Raw genomic sequence first — 17,662 nt, forward strand, 5'->3', positions numbered from 1 at the left:
TTTGCATTCACTGAGCACACTGAACCGGTGGAAGTCCACGTTTGTCCAGATATTAGCTTCAAGATCTATGAAGAAAGCTGTTTCCTTCAATCATGGCTGGAGTTAAACCCCATTTCCTCCAAAAAGAATGCCTGCTTCAGTGTGTTACACTAACCACATATTTACTGGGTACGCAGTCTACAATTCCCATCATACCCGATCCTCTGACGAGGAGCTGGAAGTCCAAACAGCATCTAGACTTTGGGTTCCTCATTCCTGCTTCAAACTATTAATACGTCTGTAAACTTGCTTTCTCTGAATGTGTGTAGAACACACAACATTGCCGTGTTCCTCATTTCAGCTTCCATGAAACAAGACAATACATAGCCGATCAAATGTGAGAAAACCACACTGCGTGTATGTCTTCACATATGATTGAGCGGTTAAGATAACAGCTACATAACACAGCTAGCATTCTGGGTCTACTCTTCAAAAACGCTCCAGACAATTTCTATTAGCTATGGGCATTAAGTGGAACAGTACAGCAGAAAACTCCCGGCAGTAATAAAAACAGTTGAATATGAAGGAATATAAGTGTAATCCAGCAGTCCAAGGCTGCACTCCTAACGTCACTTACCCGAGTAAACCCCACTGAATTCAACAGGACTTCTGAGTAGACGAGGATAGTGCTGCAAGATTTCAAACATGGGTGTCTAAAGTTAAAAAATTAGCCTGAACCATGGACTCATTCAACTGGATCCAATCTTGCGCTCAGAGGGAGCAGCGGAAAGGTGATCTTTGCCAAGTCCTCCTGCAGATCATTGTGCTCTTTCCGCCCCCCCGCCCCCCCAAAAAAGTTGCTATGGAGGACCAGGGAAACATCTGGGACAACACAAGAGGTGGTGCTGGGATCTGGAGGTAGGGGAAACTGGCAAAAATCCCCCCCCTCTTCCTCAAGTGAGGAACTTCTCCAGGATCCTGCCATGAACTGAAGGAAGCCTTCAGTTCGAGACGTGTGACATTTCCTAGGTCTCCTATCTTTCAGCCTCCGTTCCCCACTGTGGAATGGCTAGGGGTGAGTAAAAAGCTAAACATTATACAGCAGTTGGCAAATTTTCTGCAGGGCTATAAAATGCTGAATGCTTAGTACAGGCTGATGACTAATTCTCCAAGTCCAGCCAAAGCACACCAAGACACAGTTACATAACCACATAACACTTCCATGGCGTTTTTAAAAGCAGAGATAGAGGATATAGATGATATCTCTCATAGCTCTGTCCAAGGGCACGTATGGGAATGGAGCAAATGATCCCCACTTCTGTCTTTTCTTCTCCCCTTAGAGCAGAGACCTTTTTTTTTTTTGTTATTGTCAAAGTACCATGCACATGGCGCTGCATAAACAGTAATTAACACACTACAACATTTTCTGGTTTTTTTTAATTCCAAAAGATTGCATACCAGATATATTGTTCCATATGCACGTACAGTTCATACTATTACATCCATTCACTTTATGCTTCATATAGCTCACCAACCAAGTGTCAAGAAATTGCTTTTATTAAAACAGGTGTTCCAAAAGCTCACAAACCAATTCCAGTTTGCTAAAAAAAAAAAAAACCTCAAACGTCCCTTCCTTTCTTTCAGGATATTTAACCATGTGTCAATCTTTCAAATGGCCCAACTGCACTGGCTGCCAATTAGTTTCTGGGCTCAATTCAAAGGGCTGGTTTTGACCTATAAATTCTTAAGGATTTCAGGACTGAAATACCCCAAGGACTGGCTCTCCCCACAGGAACCTATCTGGACCCTGAGTTCATCTTCTGAGGCCCTTCTTTGTGCGCCTTTGTATCCAGAGGGTGGCAACATGAGAACAGGGCCTTCTCTGCAGTGGCTCCCCGCTTGTCAAATGCTCTCCCTGGGAAGGATTGCCTGGTGCCTTCATTATACACCTTTAAGGCACCAGGCAAAACGTTCCTCTTCAACCTGGCCTTTGGCTGATTAACATCCCGTATCTGTTTAGATGTATTTGTGGGAAGGGTTAGGGTTAGGGATTTGCTTTTCCAACTTCACTTCTAGGCATTCATTCCTTACATCCTACCAACCTGTTGGCCAATCCAAAGGGCAGGAGAGCTCAGTTCAACTTTCTCTTTCCCAGTTTTGTTTTGGATTCCTCCCTTCCCCTCTTTTTGTCGAGGCTTCATTTTCCTTTAGTCTCTTTTTCTCCACTTTTAGTCTCTAGTTTTCCCCACCCTACTTTCACTGTCAAAATCCTGACCCAAACTTTTGGCCCTCCAGCGATCTTTTGAATCTCCTGGTCGGGACAGTAATTAAAAAGCAATTGCTTTCCGGCAATGAACAGAGCACAAAAGCAGCCGAAACAGTTTCATTCATAGAATCAAAGAATTGTAGAGTTGGAAGGGACTGCGAGGCTCAACTAGCCCCTGCAGTGTAGGAATTCCTTCCCAATGAGTGTGCAAGAGGCAAGTCACAAACACACACACACACACTTCTGGGTTGTGTCTAATTCATACCGACATATGCGGAAATGGTAAATGAAGTGTTTCTGCTCAAATGCGTTCCTGGTTTTTCCGGACGTTTGAGGGGAAATGCCAGCTCGGGCTAAGAGTTGTGTTTACCTGCAGCATTTTCTTGCCTACTCTTGAGTCAGCGCCCGTTGTTTTTGGAACTTGCCTTGTATCCAGACCCGATGTATCTTCACCCTCTTCTTCCTGTTTACTTGCAGACGTCGATCAAGTAGGTTCTGCACTTCGCTTAAGCCCGCTGAAGAGAAAATGCTGCGTACTTCATCTGTGTTTTGTGAAATAAATAGCCAAGTTACACTCATTGAAAACAGTGCAATAATAATAATAATAATAATAATAATAATAATAATAATAATAATAATAGATCTATGTAGAATTACAGCAGGAGTACAATTGCACCCTCAGGATCTTCTGGCAATGCAGGATTTCCTTACGTTCCATGTCTTATGTTGCAGCGGATCAACTTTTCATTAATAAGAATAACAATTTATTATTTATACCCCGTCCATCTGGCTGGGTTTCCCCAGCCACTCTGGGCGGCTCCCAACAGAATAATAATAATAACAACAACAATAAAACATCAAACATTAAAAACTTCCCTAAACAGGGCTGCCTTCAGATGTCTTCCAAAAATCAGAGAGTTGTTTATTTCCTCGACATCTGATGGGAGGGCGTTGCACAGGGCGGGTGCCTCTACCGAGAACGCCCTCTGCTTGGTTCCCTGTTTCTTTGTCATTTCACACACCCAACAGCCAAAGGAAGAGGAGGAGACACTCTTATAGTCCTTGACAATGCTGGCATGGCACATACCAGGTCCACGCCAAATGTGCGTCTACAGGCCCAGAGCCATGTTGCAGCATTTGAGCGAGCACTTGGCAAAGTTCCTTTACTTTCAGAAGCTTGGAACGCCCTCCCATCAGATGTCAAGGAAATAAACAACTATCTGACTTTTAGATGACATCTGAAGGCAGCCCTGTATCGGGAAGTTTTTAATGTTTGATGTTTTTTCGTGTTTTTAATATTCTGTTGGGAGCCACCCAGAGTGGCTGGGGTATAAGTAATAAATAATAATAAAAACCACCAGAATCATCCTTTATCCATTATTATCATCCTCCTTCCCGAGCTTTCCAAGCTGCTGGAAACAACTAGGGCTGGGCGATACCAGCTTTTCAACATCGCGATGTATCACAGCTAAACATCACAATACATCGTGATGTTGAAAAGGAAGGAGCATCATTTGGTCCGGGGTGAAGCCAAACCAGCTCAGAGGCAACAAACAGTGGCTGGCACAGGGAGGAAATAGGCAGCCAGAGAAGGTAAGGCAAGCCCCACCTGCGATATACCTTCGGGGGATGGAGCCATTTTGCTCTAACCCTCAAACCGGCCTAGGACGATATATTGATACATCGCCCAGGCTCCTTGTACAGCATGCCTGCTCCTGATTCGAGAACTCCCTTGTTGTTGTGTTGTACCTTGCCTGAACCTCCTGTCGCCTGACCTCGTCTCTGGATCCTGTTTCGGACTTGGACTGATTATCTGTGCTTGACCTTGGGCTGCGCTGCAGTGCACCTCTCCAACCCTGCTCCCCTTAAGTGAGCTAAGAGGCTTATACCTCCTGGGACTGCAACCCTGGCTTCTGAGGGCACCCCCTGGAGTGCAGCAGGCTGGGAGGGAAGGCAGTGTCGTCACTTGCCTCATCTGGGGCAGCCACAGCTTCAACTGCGCACAAACGCCGGTGAAAGGGTTTGCAGGCAAATGTTTGCACTTGTTGGGTATTGTAAGGGGAAGGGCTTATAGAGAACAGCCCCCCCCCATCAGAAGCAGCCCATCTCCAAGCAGTCATGAAAGCGAAGGGACAGATGAGGAAAGTCAGGAGACGGAAAGGGAGTGCCAGACCTCTGACAACATCCAGGAGCCCCTGCTCCACAGGCAGGAAGAGAGGGAGAGGGAAAGAGAGGAGAGGACACAGGCAGAACGTAGACCCTTCCCCCCCGACTCCGGAATTGAGGAGGAGGAGAAAGGGGAGGAGATTCGCTGTCCCAAGGCTTTTATGCTGGTCCAGATCATGGAAGGGGGCAGTGCCGGATTCTGATTCGGAATGAGAAGACATGAAACCGACAGCTCACTACACTGTAAATAATGTGCACCAATAAAGACTTTTGAAAGACAAGTATGTGGAAGGTGGTTACTCAGGAGTAGTCGCAATAATCCCTGACGGGTATGTAAGCAACAAGGTAGTCAAAGATGTCTAGTTCCGCCCTGCCTGCCTAGCAGAGCATCCCACTTCCTGGACGCGAACCCTACAAGGCGGGGGAAAGGAGACGCATTTCACGGCGCCACATGAATTTCATTACAGGATCTCATGCCCGGTGGTGTCCGAAAACTCATCAGTCACACCAAAGTTGAAAGCCTTCTTTGCAGGCGCCTGTTCTGCCCTCCCCTCCCAAAGCTTTCACAGTTAATAGAAAATATTATGGGAAGCAAATGTGAGTTTGGTCACATCTCATAATCCAGAAGAGAAAGACCTCTGTGGGACTGATTTAAAAGCACACAACACGCCAAAACGCCAGCTAATTCAGAGTTAATGAAGCATGACAGACAGGGGCCTAGGACAGGACTCCACAGAAAGAAAAGGGATCTCGTGCCAAGTTGAAGCCTCTTCCCCTGTTGATGCAGACATCCGTGTGTGTCCCACAGTGTGTGTGTGCCCCACACTGCTGCAAGACCCCCAGCACAACCGGACAAAACACCACATGGAATTAAAATACTGCTCTCAATGTGCTGCGATGCAACTTCTCCACTCCTCCCAAACCGTTATTTTGAATGCAATAATCGTACTCCACTGGAAGCATCCCATTATTATATATCTATAGTGTTTCTCTCAAAACGGTTCATACAGAGTTTCATTTTAAGTGCAAATTATCAACTGGCTTTCAGGATCACACCTGAGCTGTTGTGAGGAAAATGTTTCCACAAACAGCCCACATTTGGCTGAGCTTTCTCCTCACGTTCAACTGAAATCCACCCACCTGTAATAGATTGTTTTATTTTATTGAGCCTAATTTAACTTAGGCTGTATACATGCCATACATTTAAGCACATGGCTTCCACTAAAAAAAATTCTGGGAATTGTGGTTGACACCCTCACAGAGCTATAATTCCCAGCACCCTTGACAAACAAGAGTTCCCAGGATTCTTTGGAACGATTGTGCTTTAAATGTATGGCATGAACTCAGCCCTGATCTCATTGGAGTCCAGAGGTGAATAAGTTTTTGCCCTTTGTCCTGAAGCAGCAAACATTCCTAAACCAAAGTGGGGCTTGGAAGAAATCCATGAGGGGAGATTATCTCTCTGAGGTAAACTGGCACTGCTCAACCACAGTGCTGGCCCAAATACCTTTCGTGAAGAAATAAGCTCTGGTGCCGTCGCCTCTTACATAGAAGTTCTCCGACAAGCAGCGGCCTAATAGGTGAAAAGGAAAGCTAGATTATTGTATCCCTACTAAGGACTCACAACAAGTAGGCAAAGCAACCGTCTCTTTGAGAAGCACCTTTTTTGAAACGAAGCTGAGAAGCGTCGTATCTTCCATAGTCTCGAAAGAGTATCATTCCTCCAGGTTTCAATAATCTGGCAAGCCTGTGTACAACTCCTTGGATCCTGTGAAAATAGAATAGTCACACACTCACACACATGATCAGGGTGTATAGTGGTACCTCTGCTTACAAATAACTCTACTTATGAATGTTTCTACTTACGAACAGAGCTCCGTCCGCCATCTTGGATGCGGTTTAGATGGGATTTTTTCTACTTACGAATTTTTAGATAGGGTTGCTTCGACTTACGATTTTTTTCTCCCAATGCATTCCTATGGGATTCGACTTACAATTTTTTTTGACTTACGAATGTGCGTTCGGAACGCATTGAATTCGTAAGTAGAGGTACCACTGTAATTCAAAACCACAAAACACTAGCTTGCCCCCGACAACACATACCTCTAAGTGGCAAGGCTGCCTTATTAATATGTAGCTTTTGCTTCCAAAAGGCACCTTTACAGAATTTTATTTTGATAGGTGTACATAACGTACTTCTGCTTATTTTATTCTAACTGCAATAACGCGACCCGCAAAGTTTTTGTTCTTTTTTTGGTTTGTCTTGTTTGCGTGTTGTATACCCTCAACATTTCTTCGATGAAAATAAGGACATCTTATTCCGTAGTAGTAGTAGTAACAATCCAATAATAATATTAATATTAATATTAATAATAATAATACTCCGCCCATCTGACTGAGTTGCCCCAGCCACTCTGGGCAGCTTCCAACATATATAAAAACGTAACAAAACATTAAACATTTAAAAACTTCCCTAAAGAATCTAAAGATTGTATAGTTACTTATCTCCTTGGCTCGGGGCTTGCGTAACCCCGTACCTTCCTTAACATTTCTCTGATGAAACTTAGGGACATTCTAAGAAAAAGTGAGGCATTCCAGGATCAAATCTGAAACCTGGACAGCTTCTGTAAATCCAGGGCTGTCCTTGGAAAATAGGGACACTTGGAGGGTCCGATGATGTTGTTTTTGAAAACTAAACAAACCCTTTAAAAAAAGCATCCATCTTGATTCGTTTGCACAAAGTTTGTGCGAAGATTAGAGGTTGAGCAATTGTCACCCCACACTTCAGAATGTAATTTCCTGCCACTTTCGTTATCACAGAAAGTTCAATCTGGCGTGAACTCCAAGAGCACCAAACATTTTGAATTCCACAACCTGAATTTGCCAGGGCGTGACTGAACCCCACCCATTAAACAGTGACAGTCTGTAAGTGCCCTAAAATCTAATCAGGTAATAATTAAAATGCTGAATGAAGGTTGTTATATGAGAAGAACCCTCATGGCCTTTTGCACATTGCCCGCTAAAAAAATTATTCGCCTCTTCCTCACCCCAACCCCAAACCGAGATCAGTATTTTTTATTAACAGGCGCTTGTTCGGGAAATTTCTTTAAATATTTAGGACGATTACAACAAACAGCTATCTTTTAGTGCTTTAACCTTTGGAATCAGGATAATACCATGATAAGGTAAGTGGCGAGAAAAACAACAACAGTGACTTTAGGATACAAACAACTGCAGCTCAGACCTAATTTTGCCACACTTATTTGGCAACCAGCTTCACTGATTTCAGTGGAACATACATGTTTATTTAAAACACTTAAATGCGGCCTTTTGCAGTATTAGAATTGAGGAATATTAATCACAGCAATCTTCGTCAGATTACCTGACGGTGGGGGAAGAAAACAGGACGATCCACAAAGGCTAATGGTGAAAATTTGCACAGAAAACTTGGAAGGTTTGCGGCTTAAGAGTTAGCAAAAGGTGCAGAGAAGAGATATTTCTTCACTTTCCCCACCCGGGCTTGGCAAAGTATGCTTTTGCCTATGACTCATCACCCGCTCGCCTTCCAAACAAACAAGAAGAAATGAGGGAAATGCGATTTTCTCTGAAAGCAAATCAGAAAGCTCAGCTGTTTGGAGAACAAAGCTGGGAATATCTTTGGAGCATGAAGGTGGCCATTTGGATTTTGCCGGTTTCATTTCATATTTTTTTTTAAGGGGAAAAGAAGAAGTCATCTGTAATATTTTGGGAAAGACCCGCCATCTTTAATAGGCACGCATTTTGCCAAAGAAGCCTCTTCCGAGGGAGACAAGAAGCCTCGTTAGCGAAGCGCTCTTTCGACCGGCTCTCGCTGTGAACGGGAGAGAATTGGGATTTTAAATGCCCAGCGTGCAAGTGAACCGGAGGACTCTTCAGTAATAAATTCACCCTCTCTCTAAAGATAGCCCTGAGAGCCACTCGAGATAAAGAGAGACATTTAGTGCGCTTGGCTCTGTCCCCCACCTTTTCCAGCCTTCATTTACCTGTCAGGGTGAATGGAAGAGAGGACAAAGATGAGGAGAATGACATCCAGGCTGTCATCTGGGAAGGGGTAGGGCGAGGCATCATCACACACATCGTGAACAAAGGCAAAACACCGGGAGGAATCGATGAGTGGATGCGACTGTTATCCGCAAATCCGAAAGAACAAACAGAGAGACTCTCAAACTAGTTAGAATCTGTTTCCTGTAACACAGAAACGCTTTCCCCAAAATCCTCCCTCCTCAGCGATTCAGATTTTGGAAAAAGAAAAGAAAAAAACCCACCACATTTCTAAGGACCAGTTTATACAAAAAACAGATATAAAGCTTTCACCAATTTATGCCACTTAAGGCTGCAGGTGACACACCGAAACCTTCTCCTCAGCAGAGGGGTTTGTTGCTTTTATCCCCTGTTTATTTTCCTCCAAAAGCAGTTTACAGTGGTGCCTCGCTAGACGAATTTAATTCGTTCCACGGGTCTTTTCTTCTAATGAAAAATTCGTCTAGCGAATCCCATAGGAATGCATTGAATTTTTTTTGAATTTTTCTTTTGCCCATAGGAACGCATTAATTGAATTTCAATGCATTCCTATGGGAAACCGCGATTCGCTAGACGAATTTTTCATAAAATGAATCCATCTAGCGAGGCAACTTCCGCTAGAAAACATTTCGTTAAGTGGAAATTTCGTTAAGCAGGGCATTCGTTAAGCGAGGCACCACTGTATTTAAAAAATCCAATCTAAATAGAAAAACCCGTTTTTAAAATTTTTGTTATGTGAACGGTGCCGCCATAGGCTCCAACAGATACCAGCCCAAAACCCGGACGTGCATCTTCCAGGTAGCACTCATCACAAAAATGGGATGTCCCAGACAGTTGACAGGAGCAGTGGTACCTCGGGTTAAGAACCTAATTCGTTCTGGAGGTCCGTTCTTAACCTGAAACTGTTCTTAACCTGAGGTAGCACGTTAGCTAATGGGGCCTCCTGCTGCTGCCGCGCGATTTCTGTTCTCATCTGGAAGCAAAGTTCTTAACCTGAGGTACTATTTCTGTAACCTGAAGCATCTGTAACCTGAAAGGTCTGTAACCCGAGGTACCACTGCATTGTACTGATGCCGATTTCACTAGCTGGCAAACACAAGGATTGAAGGATGCTCTCGCAAACAAATCGCCACATTTTAAATACCTTGATGAGCTCCACCGCTTCTGAAGCAAAATCACAGCAATACAGAAAGACTCCGGGATGGTGGCTGGAGAAAGAAACAAGGGAAATATCAGCCCCATGAATTGCTTTTGTGAAGCGGTTTTCATCGGGGCTCCATCTGCAGGCATAATCAAATCACCTAAACCCAGTTCCTGGGAGAAGTGGGAGGGGCAAAGGCAGAGGGAAGCGAATGGGAAAGTCGAGGGTGGAGATGGCTAAACGTCTTGTTGGGAAACGAGCGAAATGTTTACTTCTCCAGCGCTCCTTCCCTACTAGGCCATTGCTTTGTCTGCGACGAAGCTGCGCTTGGTAGCCATTGTGCAATATTATAAAACTGAGCAAAAAGGTAACCTGGGAAAGGGATGTAGCTAGAAGAGACCTCTCGATTCCACTTGCTAGTATCACAAGGGAATGTGGTCCTCCAACAGCAGTCCCAGCGCAAACTGTCTCTATTTAATTTCTGAAAGGAAAACGCAGGCTGGCTCCAATACAGGGGTAGCTTCTTCCCCCACCTCCATCCGCTACAGAGCCAGCTCCAAACTCCCTTGTGTACTTAGGATTATCAGACACCAAGGACACAAAGCAACATTCCCCAGTACAGTCGTACCTTGGATCTCAAACACCTTGGCTCCCGAACAATCGAAACCCAGAAGTGATTGTTCCTGTTTTCTAATGTTCTTTTGGAAGCCGAACGTCTGATGGGGCTTCCACAGCTTCCGATTGGTCGCAGGAGCTTCCTGCAGCCAATCAGAAACCGCGCTTTGGTTTCTGAACGTTTTGGGCGCCGAACGGACTCCGTTCAACTTCCGAGGTACGACTGTACCAAGAACATTTGCCAGTAACTACCACTACTGGTTGCACAAAGAGAAGGAAACATTTTGCCTAGAATGAACTGTTTCATCTGAGGAAGAGCAGAAATAAAAGGGGGGGTTAATCTGGTTTGCTCTTAATGTCAATCAATGTCAATCACAACTTTTTAATTTTCACCGATTACTCTGAAGCGTGACTACTATGGAACAACCACAAAGAGCTGGAAATACTGCTGACCAAGAGCTTTTCTGAGCATGCAGATTTTACAAATTATGAACACATTACACTGGCCATTTCTTGCCTGTGCCGGCTTCTGATTCATTTGGGGTCCAATTCATGGTACAGCCATGGACCTATGAAGGCCAATGAAACTTCGTACCCGATGGAACATCTTATGCTATCATCACCTACAGCAGGGCCGAGTAACCTGTGGCCCTCCAGATGTTGTGGGAAGCCACGAGAGGTCCGGAGGGTGGCAACATGAGGACGGGCCTTTTCTGCAGTGGCTCCCCGTTTGTGGAATGCTCTCCTCGAGGAGGCTCACCTGATGCCTTCATTGCATATCTTAAAGAGCCAGGTGTAAACGTTTCTCTATGACCAGGCCTTGGAATGATTAAATATTATATGGCCTTATAGGATGCGTCTGTGTTTTGGAGGGGGGTTATTGGGGTTTTTTGGTTTCTTATTATGTACTTTGTGTTCTCATCTTGTAGTTTTATGTTGTGAACTGGCCTGTGATCCAGGCCAACACCCATCAGACCCGGCCAAAGGTCAAGGATGATAGATAGGAGTTCTGGGGCAAAAAGCATCTGGAGGACCAGAGCTTCCTCATTCTTGAACAATAGTGAAAATTCTTAGTACAGTAGGAGTTACGGCAAAGCAGCTGTTCCCTCCTCATTACTGTAGCATAGAACTTTTTATCTGGACCAGGGCAAGGCAGCTTACCGAGTCACTTCCAAAATAGGGAAAAAACTGTTACCAGCACCACAGCCAACCTGATAGTAAAGACAAAAGCCAAATATTAAGCTGATCATATTTATAAAAAAATTTTTTCCAACATTCAGGGGGCCAGGGTGAGAAAAGACTAAGAATTAAAATTTAACGTATCTTCAGGGAATAGTTCTCTGTGTCCCCCTTTTTTTCACATGGAAGGGCTTCATCTTGTTTGATGCACCAAGAAATTACTTTACTATGGTAGCCACACACAAAATATCAATTTGTTCCAAAATGCAGCTGGTATTTTCTCTCTCTCTTAAAATGCATTAGAGTGACTATGCATGCAAAGAGATATAGGAAAGCTGTAACCAGCTCCTAGCCTCAAACAGAGACTCACGAAATAAGTTAGAAGAGAAGACCTATTTAAAGAAACTTGAGCAATTGCCTTTAAACGCTTCTTAAAAACTTTAAGCTGCTCCAAGTTTTCCCAGACTTTTGTTTTGTAGACTGCTCCGTTTTGTCTGTCGTATATGGTTGTGGGCAGGGTTTCAACTAATGCGCTCCATCAGCAGAAGCCCTCCTGCACGAGGGCTTCTCCTATCGCTTCCCCCACCTAAAATCGGCTTGGAGGGATGGCATGAAAAGCGGGGAGGCGAGAAGGGGGATAATTCTTCTGGCAAGCCCAATTGCTTGCCATGACAGAACGACTGTCTTAGCGAAATATTGAACTCCGCCCCCCCCCCCCCGCAGTTTCCATCTTGTTTTCATTCAGTTTTTAAGGCACAATTTGGTTGAATGTTGCTTGCCTTTTTGCAGTTACTGCATTCCTATGGTAAACCATCCAGTGATTATTATTTTTTTACTATTTTAAGCCGTCTAAACATTTTATAAACGAGCAAGACTGTGCTACCTATCAGATCCCAAAGTCTTATTGAGAACAGTACTGTGTGGGGAATCTTCAAATAGGACCGAGAGGTTTAAAAAACCAGTGAGATTTTTAATAATGATAATAATAATTTATTATTTACATCCTGCCCATCTGGCCAGGCCTCTCCAGCCACTCTGGGAGGCTTCCAACAGGATATTAAAAACACAATAAAACATCAAACATTAAAAACTTCCCTAAACAGGGCTGCCTTCAAATGTCTTCTAAAAGTCAGATAGTTGCTTATTTCCTTGACATCTGGTGGGAGGGCATTCCACAGTGTGGGTGCCACCACCGAGAAGGCCCTCTGCCTTAACTCACAGCAGGTGAGTTAAGAAAGAGATAACTATTCACAAGGCTGCATATGGGTTGGATCCACAGAATCACACGTGGAAGAGGGTAGAAAGAAAAGCATAGGTGACTCCCACCGCCCCCAAAATTAGCCTCTCCCAATGATCAGGAGGCCTTGCTCTATGGGTTGGGCTGAAGGGGAAAGGAGGATTGCAGGGTACAAGTCTCAGGATCAATCCAATTTTTGCACTTCTGCATAAGCATCAAAAACCCCATGAGAAAATGGTATTGGACACAGAATAGATAGGTCTACCATACCTCTAGTATTCGGTAAGCGGCATCACCGCCAGGGAATTGTTTTCCAGTGCTCTTGACAATTTGCTCATCAGCTGCGGAGTTATCATAACATGCGCTCAAAACGGAAGGAACTTTTGCAGCAGAATTATCCTCACAAAGATGGTTGTCTTCAAGTAAACCAGTACATCTCAAGTTTTCTGTAGCCACTTTTCTACAAAGGTCAGATTTTCCTTCTGGAAGAATTTCTGGAAATTCCAGAAACAACCACTTGCGATCTTTGAAAAAATGGTTCTTGTGGATCTTGTAAAATTCATTCCAATACCTACTGGCTTCTCTCTCATACTTTGCTAGATTTAAAAGAAAAAGAAAAAAAGAAACCAAGAAACCATAAGCATAAGCAATCGCTGGCATAAAAGAGTAGTGGTGGTGGGGATCATTAAAACTAAACATTAGTGACAATGAAAGGTAAGGGTGGAGAGTTCAAATGATGGTAGGCAACCTGAATACAGTGGTACCTTGGTTCTTGAACTTAATCGATTCCGGGAGTCCGTTAGACTCCTGAAACTGTTCAAAAAACAAGACGCAGCTTCCGATTGGCTGCAGGAACTTCCTGCACTCAATCAGAACCCGTGTCGGACGATCGGCTTCCGAAAAACGTTCGCAAACCGGAACACTTACTCCCGGGTTTGTGGCATTCGGGAGCTGATTTGTTTGACAACTAAGCCGTTCGAAAACCAAGGTACCACTGTATTACTAAGACCTGCACAGGTATAAGGACCACAGCTAATCTGAGTTTCCTGCAATAAATGTTTTGCATCAAGCTTACTGATCAATAGGATTTTGAAGAATCAGCATAGGCTGATTCAAGTTTGTTTATTCAACAAAATTTACACACTGTTCAATTGCAATAAAACTTCTAAATGGGGGAAGTACCGTGGAACCTTGGTTTTCGAACATCTCCGTTGACGAACATTTCGGTTTTCGAATGCCATAAACCCAGAAGTAAATGCTTCGGTTTCCAAACGCACCTCAGAAGTCGAACATGAAACGTGGCTTCCACGGAGTGCAAGATCCTGAGGCCTCGCTGTCGGCTATTGAGCTTTCAGTTTTTGAACGTTTCAGAACTCGAACGGTCTTCTGGAACGGATTACGTTTGAAAACCGAGGTACCACTGTATGGGTTGGCCTTTCCAATGACAACATACTGTATAACAAAAGGAAAATCATATGTATGACTTTGGGATGGGGGAGAAATCCGATGCAGTTCACGTTTAAAGGCGAACATACCTAATCAAACTTCCTGGAACAATACACAAGCCAAAAACACTGTTCTCCTTCAATATTGGCACTTCTTCGGATTTCGCAACGCAGCCTTCCAATCAAGCAATATGTACAAATATGCCTAGACTATGTCAAAGTGTGCATATAAATGCATATACTGCAGAAACTAACATACAACAATGCATTACATTAGGCAAAATTGCTTTGCAAAATTAAAAAAGGATAAGGTAAAATTGCATATAAAATGTGTGTATCGGGAGCAACTCACACAAAAATGCAATTGTTAATTTTTTTATGAGAACTTTTTTTTAAAAAAAAATAGCAAACTGATATGGAAATGTGGTGAACTGAAGAGTGGAAAAATGAAAAACTGGTAGAAACAGAGTTGGATACCAACCCCACCATTAAAACCCATCTGGAAACACTGCTGATCAAACATGGCTGCCGGCTTTCGGTTGCTATTTGCTTGGCATTGTTTCAGGCTGTTGCCTTTTTGCAGCATTCTTCAAAAGAGAGGAAATCAGAACAGAGCAGCATGTAAAGTCACTAAACAAACACTACATTCTTCTTCTTCCTTTTAAACGCAATGGCCTCCTCTTTGCCTAATAAGCATGCTTGAAAAGCATCTGACCATGTTAATAAGCACAGAAAGTGCTCGAAAGTCTATCAGTTCATTCATTCTCGCTCTTCCTTTCTCTGTACCAAGGTCCTTCACAACAATCCTTTTTGGCAATGCTGCAGTATGTTGGAGGAAAACTGCCTTTTATTTATTGCTTCTTCTTCTTCTTTTTTACAGTGATTTCCAATGACCTAAAATAACCTACTCATTAGTTTCAGCTCGGCTCATTGTTAACAATAAATAGGTCAAAATGTGCTGCCACATGCAGAAAGAAGATGAAGCTTTGAGAGGAAGCATTATTGGCAATGCTCACCTATTCCCATTTTAAGCATGGAGGCATTCATAAGAGAAAGAATGACTCCCTGAGTCCAATATATCTCAGCCATAAGCTACTGCCTGCACCCTACTTATTTAATTTCCAGCGAATGCGCTAACCATGCTTCAATTAATCTTTAAAAGAGTAGGAAGAATGTCAAACGAGGCAAATTTGCAAGTCTGCACTTATTTCAGAATTGAAGCCGAAAAGATTATACGAAGAGTAAACTTTGAACACTTCATTGGCCAGGTGGAAATGGGGAGAAAGGATGGATGCGCATATACACACACACACACACACACACACACAGAGAGAGAGAGAGAGAGAGAGAGAGAAACAGAAACAGAAACAGAAACAGAAACAGAAACACAAAACAGGGTTTTCCACAATCAAGCCGCAAGATTCACCACGTCTGTGGCAGTTTTGCAATGCAGAGCAACGCATCGCAGTCCTTATTCATCCTTGTAAGAACCTTTCGTTCCAGGTCTCCAGGTAAATGCAAACGTCAGCCAAAGCAATAATGGTTGGCTCTCAAGGAGCGGCTACAGGATGGTGTCAAGGATCCCTGAGGGGAAGTGCACAGGTACACCACACAATGCAGTCAGGGAATACACTGAAATGTGCGACTCAGGGTCATCCTGGCACTGTATTTGCCCTGCACCAACCTCGCCACTAAAACGGAAAACCAAGATCATGGCCACTGGTCCCGTCACCTCCTGGCAAATAGAAGGGGGAGAAACGGAGGCAGTGAGAGATTTTAGTTTCTTGGGTTCCATGATCACAGCAGTCACGAAATTAAAAGACGCCTGCTCCTTGGGAGAAAAGCAATGACAAACCTAGACAGCATCTTAAAAAGCAGAGACACCACCTTGCCGACAAAGGTCCGTATAGTTAAACCTATGGTTTTCCCAGTAGTGATGTATGGAAGTGAGAGCTGGACCATAAAGAAGGCTGATCGCCGAAGAATTGAGGCTTTTGAATTATGGTGCTGGAGGAGACTCTTGAGAGTCCCATGGACTGCAAGAAGATCAAACCTATCCATTCTGAAGGTAATCAGCCCTGAGTGCTCACTGGAAGGACCGATCCTGAAGCTGAGGCTCCAATACTTTGGCCACCTCATGAGAAGAGAAGACTCCGTGGAAAAGACCCTGATGTTGGGAAAGATTGAGGACACAAGGAGAGGACACTGTTCTCAAAGTTACCAAACTGCGGGAGGCAGTGGAAGACAGGAGTGCCTGGCGTGCTCTGGTCCATGGGGTCACGAAGAGTTAGACACGACTAAACAACAAAACCTCGCCACTGCCTTGCCCTTCCTCTTATACTTTCCGTAAAGCAGGGACAACAAGACTGGTTGGAGGTCAGGTGGGCACTCTTGTCTGCTCCTGAGCCCGTTGCATCAAGTAACATCTGAAGAGGCTGTGTGAGGAAATGACTACAAGACTAATCAAACTCAGGACATCTATTTCTGGCCTAATATTTCCATCTCCATTTGCAAAGGGCAGCAAGTGTGTAGCCTCACATTTGAGCTTCTCAATGGACCTTGCGCATACCTCTGGTTACAACCACTCCTGCACTCATACAGACTTTTCCATCTTTTACGGAATGACGAAATACTTGGATATGTCCAAGTGAAAATGTGGGGTTTTTCCCCCCAAGTATTCCCAGTTCACATATTCCACATAGTCCACAAAATTCCAAAAGTACATGATTCACAACAAACAGGTCAACCATCTCAACAGTATCTTGAAGGCCAAATGCAGCGAGGCCGAGATTGCCATGAGCCCTCAGACTTTTAATGACTTGAAACAAATATTCTTGATCAGCCAGACTTCTACTTGGTCTGAATTTCAGGGGCAAGAGCATTTCAGTGTTTACAACTATGGGCATAATCATAAAACAGCAGCCACGTGTTTAATTGCCTCTGCTACCTCCTCCTTCATAACTACCGGCATGGCTTCGCCAGGCCCTGACCTAATGATGAGGTGCTTTCTTCCCGAACAACGTGGAACAGGGGAAGCGAGAAAAACACGTTTGCATATGCACACCCCACACCACCAGTTTGTCGCCTCTAGAGTAGTATACAGTACAAGAATTACATTAAAATAGGGTTTTTTTAAAAAAACAAAACAAAAACCATAAAAACCATGACGTTATCAAAACTAGCAAATCTTCCACAAAATTCCAAAAGTACATGATTCACAACAAACAGGTCAACCATTTCAACAGTATCTTGAAGGCCAAATGCAGCAAGGTCTTCCGGTGTTGAAAAGACATCAGCACAGGGGGCAAACACGCAACCAGTGGGAGGAAGTTTAATAACTACTACTACTACTACTCTTGCATTTTAAACCAGTACTTTATGGGATGATTTTTAAAATTGTTGTTAACTGCTCCTTCAAATCACATTTTGCCTGAAACACTGGGTAAAAATATACAGGGATTTTAAATAAACACAGTCTCAATATCTTGCACTTGTTTTTCCTCCCCAGCATGTCAACATCTGGAGGTCCTCCTAAAAAACTCATCTGCCTAACATTGAGAGAGACAACAAAGAGG

General features: G+C 43.8%; 1 protein-coding gene across 2 annotated transcripts in view; it reads right to left on the reverse strand.

Annotated features, from left to right (window-relative positions):
* Positions 1 to 1,397: 1,397 nt before the first annotated feature.
* Positions 1,398 to 17,662, reverse strand: part of METTL8 (methyltransferase 8, tRNA N3-cytidine) — a 28,795-nt gene continuing 12,530 nt past the window's right edge. For both annotated transcript variants that reach the window (XM_060281168.2, XM_088658472.1), the window contains exons 5-11: positions 12,913 to 13,238; positions 11,388 to 11,437; positions 9,615 to 9,678; positions 8,434 to 8,573; positions 6,073 to 6,179; positions 5,919 to 5,984; positions 1,398 to 2,787 (exon numbers count right to left, since the gene is read on the reverse strand). In XM_060281168.2, the coding sequence (XP_060137151.2) occupies positions 2,633 to 2,787; positions 5,919 to 5,984; positions 6,073 to 6,179; positions 8,434 to 8,573; positions 9,615 to 9,678; positions 11,388 to 11,437; positions 12,913 to 13,238 (908 nt within the window). In that variant the 3' untranslated portion in view covers positions 1,398 to 2,632. The remainder of the gene's footprint in view (positions 2,788 to 5,918; positions 5,985 to 6,072; positions 6,180 to 8,433; positions 8,574 to 9,614; positions 9,679 to 11,387; positions 11,438 to 12,912; positions 13,239 to 17,662) is intronic.

Source organism: Zootoca vivipara, chromosome 1 (genome assembly GCF_965207765.1).
Source record: "Zootoca vivipara chromosome 1, rZooViv2.hap1.1, whole genome shotgun sequence".
NCBI lineage: Eukaryota > Metazoa > Chordata > Lepidosauria > Squamata > Lacertidae > Zootoca > Zootoca vivipara.